The sequence below is a fragment of the Hetaerina americana genome, unplaced genomic scaffold (assembly GCF_022747635.1).
Source record: "Hetaerina americana unplaced genomic scaffold, ioHetAmer1.1.p SCAF_1, whole genome shotgun sequence".
NCBI lineage: Eukaryota > Metazoa > Arthropoda > Insecta > Odonata > Calopterygidae > Hetaerina > Hetaerina americana.
The window spans coordinates 68,557,408-68,582,369 of NW_027286069.1; the positions used below are offsets into that span (position 1 = coordinate 68,557,408).

General features: G+C 37.4%; 1 protein-coding gene across 1 annotated transcript in view; it reads right to left on the bottom strand.

Annotated features, from left to right (window-relative positions):
- LOC139685943 (uncharacterized) overlaps positions 1-24,962 on the bottom strand; it is a 283,104-nt gene that overhangs the window by 43,599 nt on the left and 214,543 nt on the right. Inside the window, exon 6 of the mRNA XM_071583083.1 lies at positions 24,263-24,399. Within this exon, the coding sequence (XP_071439184.1) occupies positions 24,263-24,399 (137 nt within the window). The remainder of the gene's footprint in view (positions 1-24,262; positions 24,400-24,962) is intronic.

Genomic DNA, 24,962 nt, shown 5'->3' on the forward strand with positions numbered 1-24,962 from the left:
TCAAATTTCGTTAAAACGTACGATAATAACTGTCATTATTCTGTAATATAAAACCTTTCCTATTAGGTATTTTTCCTAGCGCATTTGGTTGAAAGTTTGAAATTATTGGAGAGACAGTTAAAGCTAACAATAAGTTGAAAGAAAAGAAACAGTAATCGATAAATTCTTCAAATTTGTGCAGATACTCTAATTCCAAATTTAAAACTATCACGAAATATTCATAGCTAACTCATTGGGATCAGAAATTAAATTCCTCGACTCAGTTCGCTCTTTTCCAATTCTTACATATAAGAAAACATATAAAGTCTACAGAATAACGATCGGCTCAATACACACTTTCCAACCTAAGGATTCTACGTCCTACGCGCAGGTCGAAACCCATTGGTAGACGGTGCCCTGGTACTATACGCTTCCGTTTTCTACTATTCAACTTATATGAAAGTGAAGTGCATATATATATATATATATATATATATATATATATATATATATATATATATATATGCATCCCCGAAAACGCTTCACATCTCCGCACCGTAACGTCTTCTCATCACTTGCGCTATCCAGCGACCACCTTTCTTCCGCCGCTATAAACGACCTCCACCCCTTGACCTTTTATCCTCCTCCTCCCACACCTCTGTCTTCCTGTCCAGCCTACCTTTTTCTCCTCTTCCCTCCCGCTCTCCCCCACCTGCGCCTGGACCTCCCACCTCAGTCTTCCTGCTGTTTTATTTACCACTCCCTCTTTCTCCTTCCGACTCTATCTGCCATTCAATTTGGCGATACTTGAGGCTCGAAGACCCCTTTTTCTCACTTCCGTTTGAAGGAAACTTTCCCTTACATATCCCATCCATTCCTCATCCTTGCACGTTTTGGTTGATATAGTATAATGAAAAGAGACCGCAGCGAATATTGACCGGAAGGGGTCAGAAGTTTGAATGCGCGTTTAAAGAGAATTTTGGAAGTTACCATAGGATATACTTGATCTGCTGTTTTGACGGTGATTTTTATGATGTATTCTAGGAAATATAATATGTTGTTCTTAGTATCTATTGTTTAAATTTTAGCTTTTTCTAACATTACCAAATTACACTGTTCTTTTAGCCTTGCTCATCTATTTTTCAACATTTATAAATGCACTCATATTTTGATGGAAATAGGGGCGCGAAGTATTATGACAAAAGTTCAAGAAAGCACGTAAATATTAGTAAAATTCTTGCCGTACCATATTCTTATGTGCAAAAATTCAATCTATTTTTGAATCTTTCATTCTACCATAATCCTCTTGTCGTTAAACCCTCACATCACTTACGTTTTACACCGTATCCACCTTAAATTTCAGTCTATCCTCTCAACTTGTTCTTTGTCTCAAGTTGATATTCCTTTTTTTTCCTTCGTAGTACCGCATCCTTCGCCTCCAGTTACATCCAAGCATCTGGCTTCATTCCTCTGTTGTGTTTATCCTTTGCTCACTAAAGCCACTTCCGGTTTTAACGCGTTTAATTCAGCTTTCGTACCACCTGCGTATTATTTTCAGCCTTCAATCGTGCCATGAACGGGTTCCCACCTGCGCCTCATGTGCCATTCACTGGTGATGTTAATGAACGTCTATAAAGTAAGCCAACGCTCTCATCCCATACCCCACTCTTAAGTACGTAAACATTATGAATAGTTTATGATGCTACGCCGTATAGCGTTTCATAAAATTCCGAGTTAAAGTTCATCTCTACGTTAGAAGATTCAGTTGTTACTAATTTTTCATTGTGCCCTTGAATTAAATCTCAGGGTTTGAAGTCATGCCCGTATTTTAATTAAATCATTAGTTGAGACGCAAACTGCCCATCGTTTTAAATTGACTGCACCTCACAATCATCTGGTAAAACATATTTCATGCCCACAATTCAAATTTGCCCTTCCTCTGCAGCGTAATAACCGGATGTCAAACATAAATGGGCCCGCGGAGAGATCCTGGAAAGCGACACGGCTTTAATTATCGCCATAAATAGCTATCCTTTTCCTTTCCGCCTTTGAAACTCCAATTACTCTGGTTCGCTGTCATTGGTGGCACCAGAGGTATTGAATATCGACGGCGAACAAAAGCAGGAATTAGAATAATGTGAGTATAAAACGTGCTACTGTATTAATGTCGTGGCTAGGTTGAAAATACATCCAGTATATTCTCTGGTCATATTTTTGAGGCTATTACTCTTGGATATAATTGAAATGTTTACCCGGAAATAGTCCTTACAAACTGAGAATGTATATATACTACATTATCAAGTATGTGCTTGCGGTTTCTTGGCATGCTGACCATATGCTGAATCAATGTTTAATTTTTTGGCTTAATAGTGAGTCACCCTCAGTGAAATTGTATGAATTCTATTTATAGTATTCTTCTCCTATTTATAATTTAAAACAATATTTGCCCTACTTTAGGTTTTAGAACGCTTATTTTTTTAGCTTAATCTGAAATCTCCGTTTTTTTGCTATTATAACGAAATGGTTACAGGAAAACTTGTAAAGAGATACTTGAAAATGTGTGTGTTACTCTAATAATATCTATATCAAACATACAAACATACAAACAGATGATGAATGCAGCCTAAACTTTTCTGATATAGGTCTAAATTAGAGGCTCCACATTATGTTTAGTCACGTTAAAAATTATGAAGTCCTGTTTGAGATGTTTATTATTATGCAATTGATCGATGTATTTATAAATAGGTGAAGCAAAATTTTAAATAGGTAAAGCAAATAGTTATATTTTAAGGTAATTAGAGAAAGCAGTTTTTCTAAAAAATATTTTAGGAATTGTTCGCTCTTGTGTTTTAAAACGCTCCACTCATCACCTCTTTGATTTTCCCGCAGCTTCTATCTGTCTATTCTAGCGCAGCTAAAATCAAACAAGATGTAAATCTTGTTTGATTTTAGCACTGTTAGATTACCTACAGTAAAACACAGTGTGTCTTAACCCACGGCTTGAAAAGTCATGTTATTTGGCCCGCAAAAGATTATACAAGGATAGGTAGACTCTTTTGCTCGATGTTTATGTGATAATTTGTGATTAAAGTCTTTTCGTGAAAAAAACAAATAAAATGTAAGATATTGTGATGACTAGAAAATTTACATCAAAAAATTATGATAATCACGAAGTAGCACTGTAATCTTGACTTGGTTCCACAATTATCGTAAAATCGGATTTGTTACAGTAGAATATAGTTTGGGCGCCATCAGCTTAATGCTTCTACTGATTTTCTTTTGGTGAACGACGTGCATCAGCAGCACATACCCACCCTTTCCACTTTAAAACCGATGTAACTACTTGGGCGAGAGTCAAATGTCAGGTGGTAACTCAAATGCTGGCTTCTATTCCCTGGTACCCACCAGCCTTCCCTCTGGGCCATAATAGCTTCATATCTCTCCCCTGCTCACCTCTTCCCTTTTCTCTCTCTTTCTCCCAGCTACTCAGAATCAAGGTTGGCTGGCTGGGACGGGTGAAACGCGGCGAAGTAGCGAGAAAGGGAACAAAAGCTCGCCAAGGATTATATTGAGAGGGAAGGACTCTAGTTAGGTTTATGGAGCTAGAAAGGAGCGCGGCTGTTGGATGGGGCAAAAGCTTAAGGGGAAGAGGGTTTGTAAAAAGTGCAAGCCGTGAGAGGACTTGGAAGGGAATCGCAGGGGTGGGCGGAGAGGGTGTTGGGAAGGGGATGGGGGACCCGTAGGGCACAAAAGCGATAGAAGATCCCGCTGAAGGGCCCTTGGCTGTGGGCACAGAATGTTAGTTTTGAGATTCATGTGTGTAACGGTGGGTGGTGTGTGGGTGGGCGTGTTCTCTCCGAGCGCGGCCCAAGGCTTTAAGGGGGACGGGGTTAACGTGGGGATTCGGGCATGTTTGTGCGTGGGTGTGTTTGTGTGTGCGTATATGTATCGGGACGTTTAGGGGGGGGGGGGTGCGTTTAATTTACAGAAACGAGTGGCGAAGAAAGAGCTCAGCGGGGTACCTTCACAAGGGAAGATCTGGCTACATGGGGGACGCCTTTTTTTCCGACTCGCCTGTGTGTTAAAGTGACCGCAACGAATTGTGTTTTGGTGTTGACCTGTTCTCCGAAGGGCTTTATTAATGGGGTTATCGTGTATTTCTGGGTGCAAAGTGAGCTCTTTGAGCGTTTTGGCGCCGTATTGTCGTTATAATACTCCTGTATAAAATCTTAGAATAGGCATCGGAAAATTTGAAAGACAACTGGTATTATTGTATGTATCATTGTAGAGGAATCATGTTAAACTTTCAATGAGGACATTGAATATTAAAAGAAAATAAAATATTTCAAAACAATGAAATCAGTTACTCGATTAATACAATTTTACGTCTTATTATAAAAACTTTGGTAGATATAAAACAAGATCTAGATGAAACTCTTGAAGCAATTCCTTTGATTTTAGTATCACTGCAACGGTCCCAGAAGTAGCCTAACGATCAAATTTAAGTTTCATTTCTTAAACAATTATCTTCTTGTATATACTTAGTTTTTTGCTATCATTCTTCAAAATTCCGACAAAATCATATTATCAGGTAAAAATAGTTAAAATTCATGAATGCGCATGATGCCCTTGACTCTCTTTCAATGCAAATAATCAGGGAGGTTTTATTGTACACGATAAGTGAACATATTAAATATGGGTAATGTATTCGCTGCGATTCAGACAACAGCTCGTTTTTCTTTTAATTGGTTATAACTTTCCTTCATAGGGAAATGTGGCTTATGTATTTACTTTACATTTTATAAAATATATTTCAGGTACATGTACTTAAATTTACAACATTAAAAAATGACCGGGAGACAATTAACGTGAAAAGCTAATTGTTGTACTCGTATGGTACTTAGGTGAAATGTACAAGTTTATTGTTTCTGTGAAATTATTTGTTTCTCCCAGTCGGAAATGAAATTGGTCTTACATATTTTAGTCTTTTGAGACGAATTTGGGGTTGATGTTTACGACTTCTGAACTTAAATTCGCGGTTTTAAAGCCATTCACGTGTATGGGCGTTGTGTAAAACCTGTTAATCAGAGATTTGAGAAACCTGATGAAGGGCCCGAACACCCAGAAATATCGCCAGGATCACAGGAGCACTCAGACTTTCTATGAACTTCAGCGTAGCAAAAGATTTTCATGCTATAATTTTGAAATGCACTGATATGATTATTATTATAACACTTTGTCGCGTTAGTATACGATTAGATCTTTATGATTTCTAAATTTTCGACCCTGAACTTTGGAGAAAAAAAACATTGGGAGAGAAAAAAAAATCTAATGAAATGAGGGGCTTACCCCTCTCACATTTGGAAATTAAACCATTGTAGCGAAAGAATGGTGAAGTCGGTCGTCTGTTTCACAAAAGCTCCAGCATTATTGCATCCCTTTTATCAAAACGATGGAGAGGGAAGTATGTGCAAAGTCTGGACAGAGTCGGGATTATACGTGGCTGTAAAAAAAATGAGACGCCATTAAAAAGCGTTTCATTAATTCCGGATGGAAATTGAATGGCTAATATAAGAGCAACATCTGCAAGCAAAATAATTGGGTAAATACGACGGCTGGGGGAAGTAAAATCTGGCGTCCCGAGGATTAAGTAATCCCTTCAATCAATTATACTCCTCTTGGCCTCAGTATTATAAAAAAATGATACCCCTGTGCTCGGTCGTAATTAAGTTAATTGCGTTATACTCTTAATCTCATCCCTAAAATATTCAATTTCCTTCCCATTGAAAAAGTTGATAGGAAATTTGTATCTAAATCGTATCGATAGGTGAGGGTAAACTTTCAGGTATGTACTTAATTACTATCATATGTGTACTTGAATGAAAACCCAACAAAATGTTGATATTAACATTTGACTCTTGGCAATGAAATGTGCCTAATTGCTATGCACTTGTGTTTGGCGTACTATTTCATTTTTTGGCTTGGGAATTCAATGAGAATTTAGATAACATAATCATATTTTCGTGAAAATGACGTATGAAAAATACGTTGGACCAGGCCCTTCGATGTCAGAACTTTTATAATTTTGAATTTACCGACAGATCTCCCGAACCTTTATTATTGGTAGTTACAACCATGAGGGGAATACTATATTGTTCTGTTGCGATATTTTCCGTGGGATCATTTTAATTATTTCTATCTAATATGACAAAGTGTTTTCTTAGTTTTCCTTTCTAATTAATTTACGGCTAATTATTTTCGTTCGTAAAGCGCCACGAATGTTTCATCGGTTAACGAATTCAAAGGGGTTTTTTTTGAATGTCACAGGATTTGACTAGGTGATACTTTATTTCCTGGAATCGCGCAAATTGATTAAGTAATAAAAGTCTCCCTTGTGGAGTGAGTTTTTTAAATGAATTTTTGTCCAAAAATTTAAATTTGGCGTACTTAATACGAATTTATAATCACGACACGTTCGTATTCCAGTTTAAATTTACATTAAAAGGGAAACAAGGAGAATAATGGAGAATGGGAACGATGATAAAGCTTTGGTGAACGAAATGGTCTTTCTGTAATTGTGGCATAAGATAAAATGGGTTTGAGGTCGAATGAAAATATAAACGGATACGCTGTTATTTAAAGTTAAAATAAAATTGAAAAACTTTTCAAATTAAAAAAATAAAATCATTTTTAATGCTTCAATAAAAATAAATAATTAATGAAGCAGTGATGTATGAAATGAAAAAAAATATTTATTCTTATTTTTTCTTTTTCAAATTCTTTCACGAGTTGTTCTATTAAGAAAATTCTTTAATTATCTGGAAAATATTCACTATCTCATATCATCTGTTCAAGATCAATGAGCATTCTAGTCGATCACATCTTTTGATATGAAGCTTTAATTAGGAATAGGAATGTTCTCGCGGACCGTACAAAATATCTCCCCATTATTAAATCCCGCCATAGTTGATAAACATATTAGTATCCTTACAATTACCGTGGTAACCTTTTGCAAATTATTGCCACACATGATGAAATAATCAAGAATAAGTTTTTATGGCTTCCTCCATCATCAAAATTCTAACCTACCCGACTTCACATTAGTATTGGATTTCTCAATATAAATGGGAGCTAACATTTTACAATATTATTTTGAAGATTTTTATTTTTAAGTCCGATTAGTTTAATTCAACGGACGTGTCTTTTTGTTTCTAAATTTCGTCGTCGGATGTGTAAATGCTTCATTTGGATCCTAACAGGCGCGATGTAAAGTACCAGTTAGACTCCGAGAAACTTTGACGAAGAGAGACAGATATCTAGCCCCCTCACGGGACATTGGACGGAAGAGGGCGAGGATTAAGGACGCACGCTGGATAGTGTCCTCAGAGGAACCGCTACCACTGCAAAGCAGCACGAGGTTTTCTGGCCTAAATTATCACCTGAGCGGAGATACCAAGCGGTTAGCTCGTTATGCCAACCGCCGCCGTTGTGCATACTACGCCTCGGGTTAAAGATTAAAACTTCTCCTCCTCTCGCTGGAGACGAACTCCCGATCTCAGCGAGTGGAAAGTCTGTGCCCACTAACTGTCCCATTAATCTGATTCTCAAAAATACATTCCGTGCGGCAAAAGGAGGTGGCGAGCGACAATTACCGGGTGGGGGGGGGGTTTGCCGTGGAGTTGGTCTTTTTCAAGCGTGGATAGGATGAGGTGAAGAGGGTTGGCAGAGACGCTGGGGAGTGGGTAGCGGTGGAGGGGAGAGGAAGGGGAGGTGGTCGTGGGAAAATTCCTCGAATGTGGTGGTGTCGCAATGTGCGATGTGTTTGATTAGTGTGCGCGTTGGAGCGTGGAGTCCCGAAGTGAGCCGGCGAGTATACAAGCGGGAATGAAAAAGATAATATGGGAAGGTCCCTGGTTATACTTCTAAGCATAGAGGGAGATCTTGATGAGAGAGAAACCAATCACGCCGGTATATTTTAAAAAAGACCAAGGTTATCAATCTCCAGAAAGAGTTCTGCATTTCTAGATTATATTCGGGGGCCTTTTGAACAATTGTATATGCAGCGGTCTTATAAGTGTTGACAGAGATAACACCGATCTTACTTAAATGTTTATCTAGGAAAATTGAGGGAAGTAAATGAGCTGTATACTTATTTATAATAAACATATAACTGCATTTAAATTATTACTCAGCATAAATAATGTCAGAAATGACTCGTATTATTAATTTTTTATCATACTGTACATATGATAAAAATTGAATGTTTCAATTTCTTCTAATGCATCATTCCGCAAAATGAATATGGATTGGTGATAGATCTAATAGCAAAGAATATTTCAATATCCATGTATTCCATCCAAAGAAATGTCAAATAAGTATTATATATGTATTATAAGTAGTTTTTAATCATCTGTGCTTATGTCCTTGAAACTTGTGATAACTTTCTTAAAATATTTGTGCAACAGAACATTTCACTAATCCCACTGGTGTGATGGTACTGCTGAGTTAAGGTTTCCATTTAAGGCGTCTCCGTGGGTCCCTTCTTTTATGTGTGTTATTCCTCCATTTGCTCGACTTTCTGGAGTTTGGGGAGAGTTCGGGATTCCTGTATTCTAGGAAGGAATGGCGCAGGAAAAGGGTCTGACGAACTGCTCTGCTCCTCTGAAATTCCCAGTAGAGTCAGGAGTGCTCTTCCCCCGGGAGCTACCAAAACTATTTATGGTTGCTGTCGCTACTTGTCCTATTTGTATGCAGCTCTCCTACTCCTTCATTTAAAATTCTCTTGGATGGACATTTTGAAAATGCAAATTTGTTGTCGACTGAAGGACGTAAAACTTAGCTTATCCGTGGATGCATATTATTTTAATTATATTTCTTTAAACTTTGCTCAGTAATTTTAGAAATAGATCTATTTTCGTCCCATATGGCGGTTATTCCATGTAACCACCATAGGCTAGATTTGAATAGACTTAGTAAAAACTTTAATTTTCTCCAGACTGCCTTATTTCAAGATCTGCTGTGGAGACTTCGTCTGGAAAATATATTTGTCAATTGTTTGATTCGATTTATTTTATTACACAACTCACAGAATGAAAATTGAAGTAGCTTACCATTCGCTATTCAAATTGGTAAAGTCCGAATTCTGTGTTGTTGGTATGAGCGATCTTATACGAGCGACGTCCATGGTGTATATAGCATATCTTATTTCATATTATGCTTACTATATTTTTCCAAATGAATACAATTAGTATCATATGGAATGAAAAATGAACAACTCCTTTTTTATACTATTATTACTACATTTCATCATTCTGTTCTATGTGAAATCTATTTTTATTAAATAATTAAAATATTTTTAATTACATCTTTCGAATGCACGAAATGAAAGGTCTTTCGTCATTATAAGTGTTCACCCTAGAAATTTAAATAAATTGCTTGCGTTGAACTTATTTTACTTTGTAGTTTTTTGTTTTCATGGCAGTGTAATGAAGGAAATTATAGAATTGTTTTGATTGATTTTCTTAATTTAGATTGATCAAATATTAAAAGGAGAAATTCATTTGTTTTACAAAATATTACCTCGGACATAATATCGTGACTACAGGTATATCTGTCAGAAATACGTATTATTCAATGCATAGATATATTTTTGAATTAATTAATGCTTGCAATTTTGTTTTAATGTGTTTAGAAAATTCGTTTGTAACTGTTAAGGTATTTATTATGTACAAAAACAAACCAATACCTGTATCATTCATAATATGGACATTAAACAATTCCACGAAGTGAAGCCTGAAAGTGTTAAGTATAAACAAATACTTATTTAATAGCAAGTCACGGTAGAAAGTCAAAGGATACAACATTCAATGAATATAAAAATGTCAAAGAAATAGAAAGGGATTATTATCTATTTCAGCTGGTAAAACTCTAGTGTTTGTATGTAAAACTGCCGGTCCAAAGACCAAGATATGATTTATCTGTTCAATAAATATTCTCCTTAATCCGCCTCATATTTCCTCGGTAAACACACAAGCCTTCCTACATAACATTTTACCAAGTAAATATATTAAGTCTGAACTATTAAACTTTTGGAAATGAACGCAATGACCGTAATTTGGTTTCAGAACTAACCTAGATGGTAAAATTGATGAGAATGAGGTCAATAAATACGTTAAACATCCATGCAGTAACTTTATGAAAAAAATTAGTGAGCACGGGGAAATATTCACTAGTAGAAATATTTTTCATTTACTGGGGAAGTGTGTATTAATGACATATAGTACGCTATGAAATTTTTACTGCAAAATAAAAATGTTTGAAATCGTAAAATAAAAACGCTCATGTAAAACAAGGTGAACTCACATTTGTAATTCCGTATATGGATGTTTGATGAATGGTCGAAGAAAGAGAATAAAATTGCCAGAGTCAAAGGTATTGCCACGCAAAAAAATGATGTCACGACAAATATTAATGCTCACTTTTTTTAAATTTGGGTATTTTCTTCAACTTGTTGTAGGGATTCGTTTCAATATTATTTAAGTTTCTGACGTCGATCTACCTTTCGTGCGTAACCATGACATGTATAACCAAATTAAGGCGAAGACTTAGAGGTAACTAAAATGCAGGTCATAAATTTACATTGGGTAAATATAAGTTGTCTTTTGTTTGCCTCTGTAACAATAAATCGAGGACAAGAAATATGTCCATATTAATATATTTTTGAATTTTTATGTTTCATCAAAGGTTCACGTAATTTTAGTTGATTTTTAATGGAATTATTTGAGCTTAAATTTTGATTACATAGGAATTAAAGAGTACGAATTTGTATTTACTTTACACATCAGTTTAAGAGAAAAATATATCAAATAAACACCATGATTATTGATTTTATTAGACCATAGTAATGTCTGTTTTATGAGGGTAAACTTTGTTGATATAGGGTCTCCGAAGAAATAAGTATTAAAATAAGCCTGCGTTTATGATAAATGGAAAAAAAGTATTTCAATTTCGTTTCTACAGATGTTAACTATAAGTTTTAACAAACCTTTGAACGAATTCACATGTGCCTGGGCATAGGTACAAGGTATTAAATGTTCACGAAAATAATACATAGATTAATTACGTTATTTAGTAGTCATTCAACAAGTTTTCTTAAAGATTTTATCTTGACATGGAAGAGAGCACCAATCTATTCCCTGACATTAATTCCTTCCTTTTCAACTACATTAGTAGCAAAAAAATATCCACGCGAGACTTGCTGAAGATTGAAATTTTGAAGGAATGAAGTTTTCGCACAACATCTTTTTCAAGGGGTTTACGGTGAAGTGAGAGATATTGAGGCAGCAAAAATCCTTGTTGAGTTAGATGAGCCAAGAATTAAGACGAAAATGTGGTTGGGGGAACCTCTCCGAGTTCAAAGATTCACAATAAGACCGAGGGAAGGAAATGGGGAAGAAACAACCGAATGCTGATTGCTTCGAAGGGAAAGGTGCTCCGAGTGAAAATATATAGGTATGTGAATGTATATATATATATATATACATAAATATATACAGGAGTGTGTCGTAAGACAACAGAGGACAACTATCAAGTCTTCCCTCGCATCTTTACCTCCCTCTCCCATCAGCCTTCCTTTCCTCACTCCCTTCATCCCTCGCCTTTCATCCACTTAACCCCTTCCAGAACGCCATCTTTTCGCAAATATTGACTCTCACACTTTCAGAACACGCAATAGTCGAGTGGCCGACTTCATCCGCATGGTTGGGAAGAAGAAAACTCTGCGTAACACGGTTAGGAGCACTTCTATCCCCAACTCCTTTCCCTCTCCTTTACCTTCACTTTCCTTCTTTCCCGCCCTCTCAGTTTCTCCGTCCACACTCTAGTCTTTCAGCTGCCTCCTCCACCTTTCAACCCCTACATCTCCTCGGAATTCATTTACTCTCAAGGAGAACTCCCTACGATTCCATGAGGACTTTATGTCATGCGCTTTGTCATTCAAATGATTTTAAGAGTGGGACCATCGCAGTCTACTGGAGGTTCGTCGCTGACAATTTCGCAAGAGTTTTCGTTTCATTTTATCATGCCATAATTTGAGGCATTCTTCCTTCATCCGCAATCACATGCGGCGTCCTGGGTTACTTCGTTAAGATTATTCGAATTAATATGCAATGCCTAGCGGAAATTTGCGCATTTCATAAAGTACAAGGAATTCTAGAGTTCCATTTGTCCAGGAAACTATGCATTGATTTCCTTTAAAAAGGTGTGCATCGAACGTCGGCTCATATTACGCTATCTCTGATCAATGTTGTCAGTGAGTGTATTTCTCTAATTATTTGCATCATATTGGAGGCAAACAGAAATGAGTCGATGTCGTTAATGTTCCAGAATTACCCGGCTTAACAATTTATCCCCCCCCCCCCCAGTTTCATTTTCTGCCTTTCATTTAAACGCAATCCGCGGCAATTTATTTATGAAACCACTTGATATGCTGAGTGACCATCTGCGCGTCATCAACTTTTGACTTTTGATGAAGCTATACGTCGCCGCACAGCATTCGCATCTCATTTCCATAAACCGTTCCTCCTGCAGAGACGAAAAAGATATTTAGGCGTTTGTCTTCACGCACATGGCGCAATTCAAATGCGGTACTTACTTTATCCCCATGCGAATGGACATGATTAAAAATTTTATCTCCAGACCTCCTTTCTTTGCAGTCGTTTGCATGCACGTATCGCGCGTGCATGCGCTGATATGCTCGAAAACTCGGATACTGCCATTGCGCATACGAATTTTCATAACATCGCTCGCTTTCAGTGAAGGGGGCACTTTTAGGAACTCATTCCGCCTATTCACTCGAATGGAGCAGTGAAGTTGAAAGGGCAATCGTGTCTTCGCTTCCAGCCCATGACTTCGCTGGAGCTATTTGTACGGAACTTGCTCCTAATTGAGCTGAAATGATCTCTTCATGGGAGGGGGTAATTAATGATGAATATTCAAAAGACAAAGGGAGTTATCTCCTATTTGGTTGAAGTGAGTATTTGATATTTTTTCCCAAGTGAATGAATTTTTACTATGAAGGAATCACGGTCTGCGAGGACTGTTTAGCGGACATAGAGATAGGTTAAAGGTGTGGCTGTTAACCGCCGTACATTAGCTGCGCGTTTGTATTACTTCCTGCATAAACAACCCTTTTAGAAGGCAAATTATTTTAGAGATTATGGCTGGTTTGGGGAAGAAGATGCTTCTCTAATTCACCTGAAAGCACATTTTTCCGGCGAATGTGAAAGGGTCCTAGTCGTTAAAAGAGGAAAAGCAGTGTGTTCGACCGAACTAATGACAATAGACCGCCCTGAATGTGCGCGTTCCTCCAGCTCACGCACACACATTGGGTACCAAAACTTTTCGTCTTCCACTTAAAAGATCCTTTCAAAGAGATCCTCGGGCAGAAATTATTACGATTGCCACTTTGGTGCCGCAGGGAATGAATTAGCCCCGCCTTTTCTCTCTCTCTCTCTCTCTCACTCTCTCTTTTCAGCCGAGTTTTCGGGTGTGGGAATTTCAATTGCTTGGGAAGAAAGTGGAGGTTACTCTCATGGACTGCTACCGCATTCACGAGCCCACAAGTCCCGAAAACTCTCTTTTCTCTTGCCATTCTTTGCATCGTCTCTCTCTCTCCATCGAAATTCGATCCCCGTCTGTCCTCTTTCCATTCCATTATTTCTCATCCTTCCCCGAATATTTGTCTTTCTCTTTCTAACCGCCTCTTTTTCTATTCCCATTCTGTTTAGAGCGCACCCTCCAATATACTTTACTCGCTATCCACCTACCCTTCTAAACTCGTGTCCCTCTTTCTCATTTCCACTGCTCATATCTACGTCAAAACCCAGGTGACAGCGGCGCGTAATGGTTGGGGCGATGGCTCTTTTACAACCCGGGCCCTGGAATGAATCCCTGAGCAAGTAGTTCCAGGGGCATGGGTGTTAGGTACCCACTCGTTCACTCTTGTGGTGTTGACCAAATGGCGACAGATTGGCTTATCACTGAAGGGATGTTCCATCCGTCAGTCCTCGCTCCGGGAGGGTTTAATCCGGCAGCGGGTTGCAGATCTAAATTTCAAAACAACGCAGGCGCTGAAGAGAGAATCTGCTGGTGTATTTCCAATGTTTTTTTAAAACATTTTTTATGGAAAGGTGAAAAATCTGCTTCTGCTGCATAGAATAAAAAATGTTCTGGACATGCCTTCTCCGCTTGCCCACTTGGTGTTCACCACTCATCCTTTTCTTGCTGATGAATTGAATATGAGAGTTGGGTGCTGACCAATACGCGAAAATTGTATTTTAAGTCTTTGAGTTTTAATGAAAATCGTCGTACGCAGCAAATTTTACATAGAAGTGACATATTTTGAGTCAATGGAATCATGACTCAGAAAAGCTAATTCAGTGGTAGAATAAATCCTATCACTAAGCATATATTGCAGCAGTTACCGAAGACAATATAAATTCAATGGAAATGAATAGAAATTTTTTGCAGTTAATAATGTATTCTCTTGTGTTAGTAATTTATTTTAAGAATATGTTAGAAGATTAAATGCACAGTTTTATATTTTACTATCTTTAAATTTATCACTTTCTATGTATTGTTTCAGATAAAATAATAACAAAAATATGCATTCGGTATTTATTAAAATATTTATATCCGTATATCGGTAATCATAAGGGCTAAAAGTGAATTATGGCAAATAAAATGGGGATTAAATTACATAGTCTTGTTCCCTAGAATATCGTTTGAGATAGTACCATTGAAATCTGATTTATGTATTTTTTTCAAAACCTTTAATCAATTATTCCTTCCTCGTTACCAGTTTAAATGCAAGAGACTTTATCGATGTAATTACTTTTAATTGCTTTAAGACGTTTTTTGGAATACATTGATGAGCGCAATGGGAAGTTAGTGCGATAAGTAGAAGATAATAATCAGTTTAAGAAAAAGAAATGAAAGGCAAAAGAGGAAGGGGTAAGAATAGAATGTGGTTGTTTGGCGGAATGAAGGGAGTATGTGGAATTGGAGGGTCTTACTAATGTGTCGGCTGACTGGTTGCGTTTATTAGAGGAGGCATGCATGTAATACCGTTATTTAGGCTGTATCGATTAGGCTGTATTTAACCGTATTTTAGTCATTTGACAAATCTGCGGTAACATGTGATGGAAAATGAAGTATATGCATAGTTTGTATAAAGGGTATCGGGAAAAGTTTCGGAAAAATGATTTTATTTCAGATATTGTTGCAATGCCTCAAAATTCTTCAAAGTAAATCCCTTGAGCGTCGACAAACTTTTGCCAGAGGCTTTTCTACGACTCGAAGTCTTCCTGGTGGTCGATATCGAGACGGTCCTTAAGGGCACGCGAACAAGATTCCTTGAAATCGCTTAGGGTCTCATGCCCCCAGGGAAAGGATCTCACTTTGGGAATAGAAAATAGTGTGCTGGTGGCAAGTCGGGACGAACAGGGGGTTGGGAATTCGTCGCGAGGCGTTGTCGAGGTCTTCACAGGCAGACACTCGCACAAGACGCGAACAAGATTCCTTGAAATTGCTTGGGGTCTCATGTCCTTAGAGAAAGGGTCTCACTTTGGGAATAGAAAATAGTGTGCTGGTGCCAAGTCGGCACGAAAACGGGGTTGGGAATTCGTCGCGACGCGGTCTCGAGGTCTTCAGGGGCAGACACTCGGCTCTGCTTTTGGTCTTCCGTCAAAATCTTCGGAACGAGTTCAGCGCAGATCTTTCGCATTGCCAAATTTCAGTGATAATGGTGGGTACTGTAATCTGACAATGGTGAGCACACTTAACCTGCAGTTTGAATTCAGCACTTCGCGAACATGCCAGGAAATAATTGTTACCAATACTTTTCATGCAAACTTTTGTGTGTGTGTTTATATTTATTTATTTGATTTTCAATAAAATATATTCAAATTTTATGTTTCATCAGGTAATAAATTGGGTTTCTGAAAATACATGGCAACTGGACATAGTACTGAAACAAAGAAGCTACAACCTAGGCTTAAGGTGACGTCAGGTGATAATACTTTGAGGGCCATGCGTCTGAGTATGTTTTAGACTTATAAGGCCCTTCTGTTTTCACAGATACTCAGTGAAATAATATCCTTCTTAATGTCAACAATTTTTTTTAAATTTCCTTCCGGAAATCGTTCGTCTAACGTATAAAAACCTACGAGCAGCCATCAAATATGCGCAATATATTGCACATATTTTTTCATTATTGCGTCATTGTTCCCAGAATTTAACGTTAATATTGTCCGTTTTAGAATAAATAGGTCCTCGGTAGGTATTCAATATAAACCGCTCTCTGATTAATTGTTAAACGAATTGCTTATCGAAAAAGAAATAACGTTTTGGCAATTAGTTAAAAGGATGTTCAAATGGTTTTTGTTTATTTTATTAATTTCCTTAGGTAAACCGTTTGCTTAGCGCTTTGAGCCTTCCCTTCACGAAAAATGAGAAAGAATTTTGGAAAAAGGTATTTCTATCTATAAATCGCTTAATGTTTCCTGTTATTAATGTCCTTCCTCTAGATGTTGACGAAAGACATTAAGGAGAGGAATTAAGACCTAAATATTACCTCTCTTAGGTGCGGTTTATATTTCAGCTCCCCATCGTCGTACTTTTTTCCTTTTTTTTCGGATTTCGCCTCATTCCCTTGTTAATGTTCCCCTTAACCTTTCTCTATGGGAGATCTATCTCGTCCTACCCAACCAGCAACCTCCATCCCTCCCAACCCGGTTATTATTTCCTTTAACTTTCCCTCTTCACCTCTTCCCAACCATTCCCATCACCCGTTCCCTCTACCCCAAACTTCCCACTAACCCTCTCATTACCCATCCCTTACTCCCCGGCCCTCCACGCATCACGTGCTTCCTCTTCTCCTCATCTCACCATCAGCTAACCAACACCCGTGCATTATCTTACGCTTTATAGGCATTCCTTAAACCGACTTTGCTTCCCTCCCAATGCCTCTCTCCTTCCTCCTCCCCCTCCGTGAGCCGTCGAAAGGAGGGGGTGATAGAGGAAGGCCCGATTTGCCCTTTCTTCCTCCCCCCACCTATACGCTCTCTTCATTCACCCAACTAAAGCAGTTTCGCATCAGGAGGAGGAATCGTCCATTGGACTAAGGAACGGCCGACTAAAAGGGTTTGATACGTCGGAGGGGGGCGAGTTAGGGCGCCAAGCGTCGGTCTTTTGAGTGTGTGTGTGTGTGAAGGACTGGGGCTGGGAACATTGAACCCGTGTGCAGGGAGCGTGGGGGATGAATTTGGGCAGCACGGAGATTGGGTGGGGGTACTGAGAATGCATGAAGGGTGGGAAATGAGGATGGAAACATAACAGGCGGCCTACCTGGGCCATCTAATCATCTCTCCACCATTCTCTCACCTTCAGTGTGCATCACTAAAAATACCCGCGTCGCCACATTGGCTGGCCTATGTGTGGCGAAACATTCTTTGACGATAGAAAAAAATAGGAAATAAGAAATCATAAGGATTTCACTACTGCATAGTTCTCCGAAAAATAATATCGCAAACTTTTATTGCTTAGTTACTAATGGTTTGTCGGTTATAATTGTTCCGCAGGAAATCCTTCTCAATATTTCTTACTGAAAACATTTAAGGACGGTAAACTACCAATTTTTGGGAATAAAAAATAACTCTAATTAAAGTAATTCTCATTATATGTCCTGGTAAAATAGCCTAGGACAAGAAGGGAGATTTTGATTGAATGCAGATACATTCAAGTTAAAAATTATCTTATCAAAGAAGTTGACTTTTTTTTACTTTATATGCCTCGTTGTATATTAATATGTTTTGAAAACTCAAACAACTAATTATTGATCATTAATTTGAAGGCCATTTGAATGATAATCAGTCATATACTGCAATTTAAAATTATTTTCTGGAAGATTCCACATTAGAGGGGTAATTATAATTGGAATACGTATAATCGGAGAATATAATCGAAGAAAATTAGTGGCAGAACATTAGAATACTCAGTAGAGAAAACTTCTGTTTGAACAGTTTTGATTTTATGCCCTGAGAAACCCCATATTTGAAACAGTTTTATATGGCTACAAAAACAGATCGTCTGTTTTTGTTATTATATCGAGGTAAAAGAGTTTCTAGTTCTCATATTAGGATTTTTTAGGAGTTGAAGCATTCTTTCCATTAATTAAATTTATTTTATTTATTATCATGTTCTCATATTTGTGTGGCTCATTTTATTTGGAGTACTAATGTTTATAAACAACGGATACTATCAGTCGCCGAATTTCTTAAATTTAAAAATATTGAACTAATTCATTTCCTTACTTAATACGCTAAGGTCTTAAAGAATTTACCCCTTGAAAATATGTTAAGAGAAAATATTGCACAGCAAAAAAGTAGTAGTAGTTTTTAGAGGAGGCGACCGACTGCTGAGGTCATTTGCGCCATAGGGGATGGACAGAAAAGGATGAAGGGTGGAGAGAACCCCGGTGTCGGCATTAGCCTACTCTTACGAAAGGCGCCAAGGGGTCCTCAGTTTAATGTCCCATCCGACGGACGGCGTACTCACTCAAAGTGCCCTCCACAAAGCACCTCAAGTGGGGATCGAGATACCTCTGAATAATAGTCAACACCGCCGGGATTTGAACCCGCGCCCTCTGGGTGGGAAGGCAGTACATTAGCCCCCGAACCATCTCGATCACCCACAGCAAAAAAGATGAGCATGCACTGCAATGATTTCAAATCAGCAATAACTGTTTTCGAAAGTTGGTCAGAAAAGCCGTCGTAAAAGAGGAAATAGCATTGAAAATATTTATTTGGTAGGCAAAATGTTTCTCATTCTCAATTTCAGAATATATATGACGGTATTTCTTAAATTACATGTGCATACGATTCTATGCGCTGCGTATTGTTTGTTCATTTTCTACACATTTTACAAAATGTTTCCAAATGATAGGGAAGAAGTTTCCAAAAAACAGAGCCGTGGCAAACGAATTTATTGAAAAGTGATTAAAACACGAATCTCCGACAAGAATGATTGTAAATATAAATCCTTTGAAATGTTACACAAATTGGAAGGGGAGATTGAGCTCATGGCTTTCCGTGTTCTTTTTATTTATTTATTTATTTCACAGATACCAGGGCAATATTTGAAAAATCAAGGTAATATATACTTTTTTGCACAAAAAAATAGGTGAAATCGATGAATCAGACTATTATACTAACCAATTTTTATTTTATTTCATAGAATACAAATTACGAGATGAAAATATTTAAGAGACATGGATCGTATCACATATTAATTTTATTTCATGAAAGATGTGAACGAAAAATTTTGCTTGGCTTCTGGAAAAACATAAATATTCTAGCTCAAGTGTTTGAATTTATGCTGAAAAATGTGCAATCATCTTATTTGCTGTTAATTTGCATTAAAAATTTTTTATGGGTTAAATTCCAGTTTCGAAGCAATATCTAGAGGACTGAACCGTGAACAGGGGTTAATGGCCATTAATCAGGGGATGAAAAAGTTCTCGGAAACAAAGGGACCCCAAGCGAGAATTGGGTTGGAATTGGAGAAGTTGGAGGATAAAGACTGGAAATAAACACATGGAAGGCTGTGGAAGAGAAGAGTGAACCGATGAATGAAGCATAATTGCAAAGTTTTGCGGAGGAATGTACAAAAGGACCGAAGTAAAGGTTTAAAGAAGGGTGGAAATAGGATGGAAGGGGTTTCCCAGACGGGTGGAAAGGAATGCGTATTGTGGAATGAGTAAGATTAGAGTCTGCCTCGATGACTGAATGATTTGAGTACGAATTGGGGTGAGGGATTGAGTAAGGGTTGGAGCATAAGTGAGGGCGTCTAGATGAACGGAGAAGATGGAGGGTTTCAGGAGGAAAAAGTGAAAGGATTCAGGGTATTGTTTGAAGTGGGGTTAAGGGGTGGAATGGAAAGAAACAATCTCCTTGTCACCCGCCCTCCCTCCTTGAACGTCCTCTCTCTTATTTCTTTCCCCAGTGCCTCCCTTCGTTTGCCCTCCACATTCTCAACCCGTCGGAATCTTGCGCTCTGTAGCTCCTCTACCTTAAGCTTGCCCTTCATTTCCTTCCTTCCTCTCCTCTCGTCCAGTCAGTGTATCTGCTCTCTCCAATTCCCCGCTTCCTTTTTCTTTCTCTCGATCACTCTTTTCCGCTTTTTACCCACTTTCCCACTCTCTCGAACCAAAGCACATTTTTTGATGGCTAAACAAAACTTTGGACCAATTCCTTTGACTTCCACTCCTTTACCTCTCATTCCTCTTTCGCAACAACGAGCATCTTTATATTTTCCGTATTATTATTTTTCTCTATATTATTATTATTTTTTCCTCAACCCCGCTCTCGTCTTTTCCACCATCTCGTTGCCATCTACGGAAGTCAAACCATTTACCTAATTTGAATAGCCCTCCCCTTCCTTCCCGACATCCCCTCACTCCCCGTCACTCTCAAACCGCTTACGGGGAGAAAAGTTAGCCCGCCACCGCCCGATCCCCTCTCTGCCGTTCACATTAAGGTGATCGTTAAAGTTCGACGGATCGTGAGAAAAAAAATATATATCTCTTCCTCTCTTCCACCTCCCAGACTCTTCGGCAGTTTCCTATCCCTTCCGAAGACCGTACAGAGGAAACCGTCTGGAAGAGGGATCGAATGACTAAGTCGCCTTTAACATGTAATTATTCTCGACCTCACGCCTGAGTCACTCCAGACTCTAGCTTTTTCCTGTCTACTTTGGAGAAGAACGGCGGAAAGTACTTGTACACATCAAAAAACTGGTAACTTCCGACCAAAACTTGTCCCAAATCTCTTTTAAATATGTTTGACCAATAATTTAAGTATTTCTAATAATGACGGTGAAAAGAGTTTCGTATTGATTTGTTTGCAACTTGCAATTTAATACCTAGGTTCAAATCTTTGCTGGAACTTGAAATTGTTTGAATAGCAAAAATTAAGTTTGAGGAAAAATGCTTGTTCTTTTTTTTTGGCAATTGGCTGCCATGTGGAAATACTGTTTTTTCAATGTAATTTCATGTTGAAATACCTTTATTTATCCTCTGATACACCTTTATCATTGGTACTCAACAATTAGTTTTTAATGTAGTGTAACTTTGATCATCCGAAAGATATGTTTCTAACGAGATTTTCCAAAAACATACTGAAAACAATCATTAAGCCTAAAGAAAATCAGGACAAAGAAATAAGGTAAAGGTTTTTATGGCTCACTTTTTTATAGTATCAATAAAAAAGAGGAAAGCGAGATAGGATACCCCCACTGTTGCGTTGGCCATTTGAGGGCCCTGTGTGATGGTTCTCTAGCATAGGGGGTAGACACATAAAACCTGTTTATGGAGTTTCAAAGGCGGATGAAATCTTGAAAAGTACGAGTATCTAGTGAAAGAGCTATAAATGCGAGCGCGTGAGTGAATGTAGTCTACCCGTCAAGCATTGTCTTCAGTATCTGTCAGCATTGTCAAGGGTTTCTTTTCATTGGGGTTTTCTTTCTATAGATCAGAATCTTAATTAAGTATTTATAAAAAAACAATACTTTTACCATAAATCACGATATTCTCTTGAGAATTGAAGTTCTAATGTCAATCGGAATTGCGGTAGCCTTTATAATGCAACTGGTTACTCTGGTACGTATCACCAGCTTTTTTTATCCCAGTGTTAACCGGGTTAATCTTTCCCTGGAAATGTATTTTGTTATATCTTTTAGCTTTGTTGCATGGTTATGCAGTGTGCTATGGAATGTTTTGTATAGTTCTTAAAATGAATTATTTGCTCCTCATTACTATTGTTCGAAAGACACATCGGACATAGATATTTTAACAGACGTGCGATGCCTGTAATGCAACTTTGTAATGATGTCCTTTTCCTAAATTTTTCTAAAGACCTATGAGAATTATTTCTTTTTTCTCAAAATATCTGTATTGGACGACACTTTTTATCTATGTATGTACCGAAGTATCAATCTTGGTTGAAATGGTTATGCAGTAAATGCTTGTAATGATATATTCACTGGAATTATAATTAATAAAAAAATTAACAACAATCAGACTTACATAAACTGTGTAGATATTTTTTTGCATTCAAATGTAGAAGAATATACAAGCTAAAAGAAAATAATTGAATATTGCTCTCATTGCTGTTAAATATTTATGATAACAATTTGTATCTTCGAGTTTCAGCTGGACCGGAAATATGTTCAATTTTCCTGTGAATTTGGTTTAAAAGCCGAAGGGGAAGCTGGGAAATTTAAGTCCGGTGTTTTATCACTTCAAATATTTAATTAGACAGAGTAATTTCTGAATTAGATGGTTTTAGGCTCAAATCTAGGGAAGTTCATGGTAATGTAATTAGGTGTATTCGTATATTTTTTCACTGAATTTCATCAAGAGACGACTTATTCAAACGCTTTGACGTCATTCTTCGGGGTACGTGATCATGACTCCGAAGCGTTAAAACTAGTTTTACCTCAATGCACTTCAGTAAACGAATTGATGTGCTACTTATTTTATGAGTAAAATGCATTGAATAATCTGTAAACTTCTTATTTCCCAATAATAATTCACGCTCTAGTTACACACCGCAATTTAAGCACCATATTCATATTTTCTAATAGTAATGCAAAGACCGATCTTTGTTATTATTTTTTTTAAGTCAGTGGCGTTTGATAGGGTGTGTATTTTGCATCCTTTTAATACGATTGAAAGTAAAAGTATCGACGAATGAATATTCACTAAATTTTTCTAAGCCTTGCTTCCATAGTATGTAATCACTTAGTCGTCTTGCTGGTTCTGTTCCCCATTGCACTACAAACTGGGACGTAGTACTTCTGCAGACACTCACCGATCACGCCTCAACTGCTTCTATTAAAAGGGCACCTGCCACCTAATTTATGCAGGTTGTGCAGGACTAATTAAGCTTCGGATTTCATTTAGTCTAATTAGGTAAGGGAATGGCTATTCTTTAATACCTTGCCTCTCAGATTACAAATCACGTTAGCTTTATACTTTTCTTACATGCCTTCTTGTTTTCCAAAAAATGAAATTTGAGTGCCTTTACTATTCCGATCTCGGTTTTATGCAAATATGTTTATGCCACGTATTGGATATAGCACGAATTGCAAATTCCTAATTGCTACGATGCTGTTACATTTTCTCAAGAATACTTTTCGAAGAGTATAGGAGTTACTACTTGAATGTATTACAAGTACTTCAGGCTTGTATTGGCCTGTGGTGAGTTTTGACGAATCACGTGACTATTATTCAACGCCAATCTACCATTTAGAAATATTTTAGACTTTATATATTATCCTTCTTCACCGAATTCCTCGTACCCCATCCTTAAAAAAAACAAACATAACACTTGGCCAAAATATCTTGTTTATAATAATCGATAATATTGATTTTAAAAGCCTTGACATAATTTGTCATTGTTGCTCATTTTCGCATCTTGTTTGTCTAATATTGACAATATGAAAATTACAAACATATTTCTGAATACAGTTTCTTACTAATATTGGTTAATTATAGGAGCCTTTTATAAAGAATCATGTTAATTATCAGAATGGATATTGGTGATACCCAAGACCCATTGATATTGTCCTTTGGCTAGGTGTACTTGAATTGAATTACACGATCTTCAACCATTTTTAAACGTTTGTTGAAAATTTACCCCTTTAGCTGGTAAATTTCTCAATTATACCCCACATCGAGTCTATATATCTGTAAAATAGGCAAGGAAGAAAAAATGGGTATTTTATTTTCAAGATTAGTTGTATTTTCCGGATGGTACACGAAAATAATATAAAATACACTTTTTGAAGTCCATGGTTGACTTACACAATATAATTATATGGACATTATTAAGACATTTTATTTGATATCAATGGGATACTTAAAATTATTCGGATGAAAGAAATATTTTTTGAAGTTTTAGTACTAATCACTGATGTTGCGAATATTTTCTGGAATTTATCGAAGATGAAATTTTCGAAATCGGAGTATTTTTTTTATTGTTAGATGACCGACACTCAGGAGTTTTCTAGATACTTCTGATTAATTCTTGAGGAAAGTCAATAAGAGAAGTATGTCTTTAATCCTTCGTATACAATTCATAGTACTAGAAATTTCTTAATCTACGAGACATTCAAGTGAGAGGAGGTTAACCGTTACCATGGGGAAGCATACATGAACACTCACCGTTGAGGATGTGGATAGCGACGGTGGCTGAGGATAGACCTCCAACGGAACACGTGTAATTGCCCCCATCTCCTTTCCTGGCTGCTTCCAAGGTCAGCGTTACCGCGACATTACGACCGTCGGCACTCACGTTCACTCTGGTGGGAAAAGGATCGCAAAGAAGAATAGTCAGGGAGATAAATTCTCCAATTTTGGTTCACCACGGAAAGTGAAAGGAACAATTCCAATTACAAGGAAATTAAGCACAATGGTAACTCACTTGAATAGGATGCTTTGATATTTTAAGCCAACGCAGATTTAATTTAGATAATCCAAATCCGGCTTATAAGTGTTTGCAATTTGCCAATTTTTTAATAGAATAATCTCTAATCACCAAAAAAACAAGTGTTGTTTAAGTGTGGGAATATTGACGAGACTGCCAACTGAAGCAAGAAGAGTAATCTCAATGTACAGGATTTGCGGTGGAGGCAGACGTGAATTTACCTTTGTAGTGTTGTTTCATCATCTCCCGTTATTGAGAACTATTTCATTCTTTTCATTTTGGCAGAATCTTTACGCAAAAAAACACAGATTTTTTCAATTCGTGTACCTAAAATTATTTCAGATTTATCAGGAAGTATATTTGTTATAGTATCAATAGCACGGGTTTTTTTTGCTCTGAGCTTCCTATATATTTTATCTTGCGTCTCAATATCAATAT